At 29.4% G+C, this 8,872-nt stretch overlaps 1 protein-coding gene across 1 annotated transcript in view; it reads left to right on the forward strand.

Moving 5' to 3' along the window:
* The window catches only part of LOC145242858 (protein dachsous-like), a 237,304-nt gene extending 228,694 nt beyond the window's left edge, over positions 1-8,610 (forward strand). Inside the window, exon 8 of the mRNA XM_080105973.1 lies at positions 1,503-8,610. Within this exon, the coding sequence (XP_079962099.1) occupies positions 1,503-1,693 (191 nt within the window). The 3' untranslated portion in view covers positions 1,694-8,610. The remainder of the gene's footprint in view (positions 1-1,502) is intronic.
* The last annotated feature ends 262 nt before the right edge of the window (positions 8,611-8,872 follow it).

An 8,872-nucleotide genomic window follows, 5' to 3' on the forward strand; every position in this document is an offset into this window, starting at 1 on the left:
AAGACACACACACACACACTATGTATGTATATTTATATATGGTATTACAAAAGTTTAGAACAATATGGACCATCAGCTGCGAATCAGCAAACAATCAACACATGTTGGTGTCTCGCTGACATTGATCAACAATTGTGATGAGTTCTTGTTAAAAAATGGGGAGTCATGCATCATGGCATAAGATGTCAGGCAAGATGTGACGCGTGACTCCCAATTTTCCAACCAGAACTGATGAATGTCAATGAGACTTGATCATATGTTGATCACTTGTTGATCTGAAACTGAGGCTACCATGTTTTTCTGTAATGCAATATATATACAAATAAATATTAAGATTTTATTTTGCATTTCTTGCTTAATAATTGAGCACTACTGGATTTCTTCCCACTGATGTTATTATATATATATATATATATCTCCCTATCATGATTTAATTATTTATTTATACATTATTTTTACATGCCTCAAATTAGAAAAAATTGTTTTGCTTTTTTGGATCTTAGCCAATATCTAACCTTGAGTAAATTCATATATTATTGTTCATTATTATTTTTTTAGTCACCCATTAATTGGATGTGGATTCTCTTAATGCTGCTAATTGATCATTAATTTGCCCCCTCCCACTCCGATAAGGAAACTGTATTTAAATAAACTCAATAATCATCTCTGAAACGATTGTACATTATTCCTAGCTGTTTTTATTTTGATTTCTTTAAACATGTAAATGAACCTGTATTAATTTATAAATTTCATTTGCCTCCCATTTAATTTATTTCAACACTAGACGATCTAACTACCTTCTATTGAGCTGATTATATATATCTACAATATTCCGGATGATTGGTTTTTAATTCATGTACTCCACCCTACTTTTATAAGGGTAAGCTTTACCCAGGATTGCCCTCATGTTCTGGCTTCAGATTATTTCTTTATATATATATATATATATATATATATATATATATATATATATATTACTGTTCTAGTTGATCTTATATTCCAAACATTCCCAATAGGTGTCGCTAGCAGTGTATCATTCAAAAACAAGATGGCATGAAGTTTTTCTTCGATGAAATGTCTCATAATATTTGATTATCTTAAATAAAAAAAGCTACTTGATCGATTTACGTAATTTTTGGAATATGACATCTTCATGCAGTGACTAGTACGTATATTATAAAGATTTTTATTCAGATTTTTATCGTAAAAAAGATTTGTTGTGGCCCGTTTATAGATTTGAACCAAAAATTCATATCATATAAAATATATTCTTTTTAAATAATAAATAAATGACAAAAGTCTATATTCCAAATTTCAAGATGTTAACCATCTTACCATTTATTCCTTTAAGTATGTTTGAAATGCAGTTATATGCTCTGTAATTACATTGAGCTTCATAAATTGAAGAATTTGTATAAATAAAAGGTGAAATATAATTGAAGAAATCTATTTCCATATATATATATATATATATATCGATTATTTTATTTTATTTTTTGCAGCTCCAGAACCGTCTGACTATGTTGAACCGCGTTCCTCAAAATCAGAGCGATCATCGGAAAATTATATGGAGCCACTAAACCAACGACTTTTCTATACAGAAGGTTCCAGGAGACCATCAAGGGCTTCAAGAAAACCAAATATCGGATACGTACCCGATTGTTCGCAGTGGAATACGATGCATCATTCCTAAAGAAGGAAGGGGGGAGGGAATAAAAACAACAACGATAAAAACAAACAGAATGGTAAAACTTTGGTGTTAATTTATCACATACGCAGCAAATGCGTTTTAGCTGTAAGTTTAAGGTTTTTGTTAAACATGCAAAAAAAAAATGAGAACATCATGTTTATATGATAATCATTATCTCATATGAATCATATATTTCTATTGCTTGCATTGGTTCTTCTAATATTTTACTAGTTTGTATTCTTTCTAGAAAGACACTGGGTGCTTATGGTCAAGACCATGTGAAGGTTGCCAACATCTTAAGTGAAAGTGATCTTGTGGAACAAACTGGATTCGAACTTGGAACACCCAGGTTATCAATCTGTATCGTTAACCACTGTCACCTCCCTCTATGATAATAACAAGCAAAATTTGGATAACATTTCAACAAATAAAAGAATAAAATTCTTGTGAAACAGCAACACCTCCATATTAATTGCAAAGTTGATCTATTATTATACTAAATAGGAGTCAATCAACATTTGTTTATCTAAGGTTAATTTTCTTATAGACTTTTAGTTTTGGGATTGAGTAATACTTGAAAAAAAAAATAAATCTGTTTTAATTCTTCTAATTAGTTATAATTTATAATTAACTGAATAAATTGTCCATTTCTTAGCTACCTATGTACTTCTCTAACCCCCTCTCACTCTATGTTGATTCAACCACTCTCAACTATTTTTTAATGTCTCTCTGAGCATTTTTAAAGAAAGGATGACTTTTTTCTCAACAATGCCATCTAATTTCCGTATATGTGTCTGTACACACTATAAAGAAATTAAACATATTAGATTTATCCAGTTACAACTTATTTGTAAGTGTTGTCGATGAGTAGCATATCAGTATTTCCACCAATGATTTATGCTTATATATTTTATACAAGAATTGAGAATATTTAAAGAAACTTCTAATCCTATGTAAAATGTTACCCAGCACATTGTAGCCTCAGTCGCCAATAGATAAACAACCAAAAAAAAAAAAAAATTTGACATTTTTTTTTTTTTTTTTTTTTTTTTTGTAACAACAACATTTATTTCCTCATTTTCCTGCCAAGCATGACTTCTTGTTAGGCTGTGACATCTCTCACGTGATCGTCCTTTCAAACATGCTCTCTCCTTTTTATAGTCTTTTTCCTTACCGTGGCATCGTTTCGCACACGGCTTGGTATTTGCATACGTGCATCCACGCTCTATTACACCTAGAAATCAAAACAATTCCATGGTATAAATGTGGAAAGTGATGACATTAATGGTTTAGTTGATGAGAGACATTATAAATTGGTAGATGATAAGCAATTAAGAAAAGAAAAGAAGCGCTGTAGCTGAAACAGCGCTGAATAATTCGGTGTAGGTAATAATACTAAGAGAGAGATAGCCAATGAAAATGAAACTAGTTTGTAACAAAATAACCTTAGATAAAAAAAAACAAAGTATATTGCTGTACAATATTTGATAAACCCAAAGCACCAAGATCATTTTTTTTTATGTGTTTTTCATCTAGCAGATTCCCCATCTTCCCCAAACAAATATTGATTATCTATATTTTCAAGATGGGAAAGTAAGATTCTACAAGATTTTGTAAATTGGTCCAATAATTTTTGTCTGAATTGTGTTAGACACAGTGCTTTGATCATTTCATATAGTTGTTTTGAGCTTTCTTCGTTCTTTGATAGAGTAGTGACACCGTAAACAAAAAAAAAAAAAAAAAAATTTTTTTTTTCTTTCTTCAGAGCAAACAAATACCTATGAGACTGGACTATAAATGTTAATTCTAACCAGAAACTACTTTTGAAAATGACAGTTCTAATGCTTCAAAATCACTCTTGATTCTGAAGCCTTCAAATTAGTGAAGAGAAACTATTTTCTGGTGATAATTAATATTTGTAATCCAAAGTTAAGGAATAATATTTGCTGTCAAATATTATTCTTTATTTGAGTTCCTAAACTGAAGAAAAAGAAGTATTTCGTTAGTGGTGTGACTACTCTGGCAAAGAACCCGATTCTCTTATTTATAACATTGTGTATGCTCTCTGTATGAACAGGTCTTGTTCAAGTGTTGAGAACACCAGAAAAATAACAGGAAGTAGACAGCAAAAATGTATTGAATAAATGCAAACAACTTCAAAACAACTGCTTGTAATGGTTTAATAATTGTTTTGTACTGTTTATCATTTTCCTATCATTTTTTTTTTGATAAATTCACAAATAATACCCTACATGTCAAGTGTATGGTCATATGGTCATTCAAAGACAGATAGCTTTTCTCATTGAAAAAAAAAAGAAAAGATGTTCATTAAAACTTTTTCATGGGTCAAATCTCACATCAAGAATAATAAAGACTGGACAAACTAAAACGTACTTATCGAATGTACAAACGAGCCGCTATTTTAAAAAAAAAATTGTTGTTTGGTTGTTCACGTGACAAATTACTATTACTTTGCTCTTTCGTTTATCGAAGATTGGAAATTTAAGAAAATCTTTAGAAAAAAATAAAGAAAAAACTTGCTGTAGCAAAGATCAAAGCAATCTACAGAAATTTCTTGGAATATTCTGTCTAAATTGTCTTGCAATAATTATTATTATTATACAAAAAAAAAAAAAAAAAATGGAACAAATATGGAATTTTCAGTTTTCTCATGAAAATGAATGTTAAACTTTACTCATTTAAGAACAAAAAAGAAAAAAAATTATAAAAAAATATCACTTTTGTATAAAGACATCAATTCTCATGCAAGTATTTTACATATAAGCCATCATCTAACAATCACAGAAACAATAATCACAATCATCTCTCCAGCTTTCTAATATCCCTAGGTTCCATTTAATGGTTCTCATCACGCATTCAACACAAATTACCAGCAACTCTTATTTTCATTCTTTTTATTTTTGGTACTTTTACAGACGAACATTTTTAATTTATGTATAACAATCTTTGTCAATTATCATGTAAAAATGACATATATGTTCTGCTTTGGTATTTTTGACATTTCTATTTCAGGAAGAATTTTGTGAAAGAAAAAAATGAAGTTCTTATATGATGAAAAAAAGTTATTTAAATTCATTTTTTTTTCCTTCTGTATAAACAATATATATATATATATATATATATATATATATATATATATATATATTGTTTATGTAAATAAATATGTGTACACATAATGATCGCATCTTCTTGTTAGAATGATGCCATCACATCATCGAATATAGCGTGATTGTGCATGCATGTAAATTTCCAGTCTGGTCTCCAATTCGCAAATATTTAAAAAAAAAATAAATAAATAAAATAAATAAAAAAAATAGGTGACGATAGTAAAATTGTCTCCTTAAATCATTGGCGGAGTTGAATGTTTGTCAATGTTACCATGTGTGGTGAAGGCCACCAGCTGCAACGCTATATTTATTGAGGTGGATTTGGAGGTAGCATCAACTCACAAGCCACATACATAAGTGTATGCATATATCTATGTGTATGTATGTATGCATATATCTATATGTATGTATGTATGCATATATCTATATGTATGTATGTATGCATATATCTATATGTATGTATGTATGCATATATCTATATATATGTATGTATGCATATATCTATATGTATGTATGTATGCATATATCTATATGTATGTATGTATGCATATATCTATATGTATGTATGTATGCATATATCTATATGTATGTATGTATGCATATATCTATATGTATGTATGTATGCATATATCTATATGTATGTATGTATGCATATATCTATGTGTATGTATGTATGCATATATCTATATCTATGTGTATGTATGTATGCATATATCTATATCTATGTGTATGTATGTATGCATATATCTATGTGTATGTATGTATGCATATATCTATGTGTATGTATGTATGCATATATCTATGTGTATGTATGTATGCATATATCTATATGTATGTGTATGTATGTATGCATATATCTATATCTATGTATGTATGCATATATCTATATCTATGTATGTATGCATATATCTATATCTATGTATGTATGCATATATCTATGTATGTATGCATATATCTATGTATGTATGCATATATCTATGTATGTATGCATATATCTATGTATGTATGCATATATCTATATCTATATGCATATATCTATATCTATGTATGTATGCATATATCTATATCTATGTATGTATGCATATATCTATGTATGTATGCATATATCTATATCTATATGCATATATCTATATCTATGTATGTATGCATATATCTATATCTATGTATGTATGCATATATCTATATCTATGTATGTATGCATATATCTATGTATGTATGCATATATCTATGTATGTATGCATATATCTATGTATGTATGCATATATCTATATCTATATGCATATATCTATATCTATGTATGTATGCATATATCTATATCTATATGCATATATCTATATCTATGTATGTATGTATGTATGATAATAAAAGGATCAAATAAATCCGACAATATGAACAAAAATGGAAATGTAGAAGACCTAAAAACTCAACGTTTCACCCATTGTTTTGATCTTGATAAAGCCCATAAAATAGTGGGCAAAACATTGAGTTTTTAGATCTTCCACATTGCATTTTTAATCCATCATACATATATATATATATAAATACATGGCATACAAATGTGCCATCTCTTCAAGTTGATATCTGGCGTCTATGTGCACGTAGATGACTCTTGCATAATCGTTCACAGATGTGGCAGAGGAACTTGCCTGTATTCGCAGGTTCTTGTAGATGAACTATATTATGCGCCTTTGCATATTGTGTTAAACCGCTTGCAGCTTTACAGACCAGTTCACAGGTATTACAACAATACTTGGGTGGTCTGGGTGGCAGCACCCTCTCATAAAATGTTTGGTCTTGTCTAAGCTTGTGACATCACGTGGTTAAAGAAGCCATACATACATACATAACTATACCCATGTATGCATATGTACATATACATAAATACATATAGTAGTATGAAAATATACTTATGGCAAGTAATCTAGACAGAAACGTTTGTGTTTAATTTTCATCATCATTATCAATATATTGAAGGTTTCAGTATAGCTCACTTGCCATAAGTATATTTTCATACTTCTAATCTCCACTCACACAAACAGCACTGTTGAAATAAATACTGAAAAATTATATATATGTAATATATTAATCATTTTATATTATGATATGTATATACATGAAATAGTAATAATTATGTATGTATATTTATATATGCACTTACATATATACACACACATGCATGTATATACACAATATATATATATATATATATATATATATACACTCATATACACAGACATATAATTTTTTTTTTTTTTTTTAAATTATGGAAATTAAACCTGTCAGATATTTACTAAGAAATGCAGTTTATTGAGAACACATTTTTGGGGCATGATACTGCCTATAAATGAAAAAAATAAATAAAATCCTACCTGTCCACCTTGATTAAGCCATTTCATCAGCTTTTCAGTCATCTACAGCATAAGATTAGGTAAAATTTAATTTTTCATCAAAGATACGGATGGTCTCATTATAGAAGAAGATAGAAACATTCCAGTCCTCAATAATTAAATCACATTTCTTTAGCAATATTTATGGGCAAACTGCTGGAATCTTTCGCAAAGTTGATAAAACATGGGGACACATTTTAAGTTCAAATTTCGTCTATGTTATAATGGCAGGGGGATTATAGTTAGAGTTGCTTTTTGTTTTTTTCTCCTCTGAAGGGGTGGACTTGCTCCGAGGGTGTTATCTGTGAAAACTGAACAAATTAGACTTTGGCTGATTTTGAATTCAGCTTGTCACTTTCTACTGGTGTACATTTGCAAATGTTGGTTGTTTTTGGTAGGATCGACACAAAACATTCCTTTTTATAATGTTTGAATATTCAAATGAAAACAAAAAAGACGATTTTATGTATTTCTTAGTCAATGGTGGAAAGGGGGGGGTTCTTACTGAGCATTCAAGGTAAATAAGGAGCATTTTTTGCTAGATATTCCAAGTCAATAGTGGCCATTTCTATGGGGTGAATTTCTTACTGGTCATTCTAAGTTAGTGGGGCAGTCTTATCAATTAGGGTCATTTCATGCTGGCTGAGAATTTTAAGTCAATGGGCTGCATTTTATATGAGATATTCTAGATTAAGGGAGTAGAGCATTTTCTTATTGGGCATTCTAAATAAATAGGAGCATTTCTTATCACTTAAGGCATTTCATAATAGCTGGCCATTCCAAGTTACTGGGCTTTGTACTGAGCATTCTAGTTTCGGGAGTGGGGGAGCATTTCTTACATTTAAAGCAATTTTTTTTTATTATTGGCCATAATCTAAAGTTAATAAGAATTTTTCTTAAGCCAATAAATAAGAGTATGAAAATCTTACTAGCTATGTCCTTTTTAAGTTAATGATTTAATCATTTCTTACTAGCTATGCCTTTAGTAAAAAACTAAATGTGTTTTCCGGTGTGCATACATTTAAAATTTTATGTTTGCATGAGACAATTTTTTTTTTTTTTTTTTTTTTTACCTATGTGGAAATTTACAGAATTGCAGGTAAAGCCAGATCTGACTCTGCTATCTTATGCAAAAAATAAAAATAATGGGAATTTCTCAATTTATGCAAAACAGAAAATATCTTTAAAAATGACCTCCAAAAGCTCAAATTTTTTTCTCATGTTTTGTTTTCTTTGTTTTGTCATTTTTTCTTTATTTTCTGTAGGTGAGATTTGCCTTTGCAGATCTTTACATGTAAATTTAAGGAATAAGAATTCACTTATGCATGAAAACACTGAACAACGACTTTTGGTGCTCAATGTCTTGGATTCTGTTTCTTCAAATTAAAAATAGTCCACAACATACTTTTTTACTCTGCTTTTTTGTTTGTTTGACTTTCCAGTTTTTTCCAGCAACATTTCAAAGAATTCTATGTTTCTGAACACATCGGCAATGTGATATTTGACGGCACCAGATAGAATCTCATCTGCCTTCCTATTAGATTTGATAGAGTTTTTAAGTGATGGATCCAGCATCAATCTTTCCTCTCATCTGAGTTCTTCAGTTTCTTCAATGAACTTGGTAAGAAACAGAGAAATAGCCAAAAATATAAACAAGTTTCTGATTT

Source organism: Euprymna scolopes, chromosome 21, assembly GCF_053919585.1.
Source record: "Euprymna scolopes isolate OS-2025 chromosome 21, ASM5391958v1, whole genome shotgun sequence".
Taxonomy (NCBI): Eukaryota; Metazoa; Mollusca; class Cephalopoda; order Sepiida; family Sepiolidae; genus Euprymna; species Euprymna scolopes.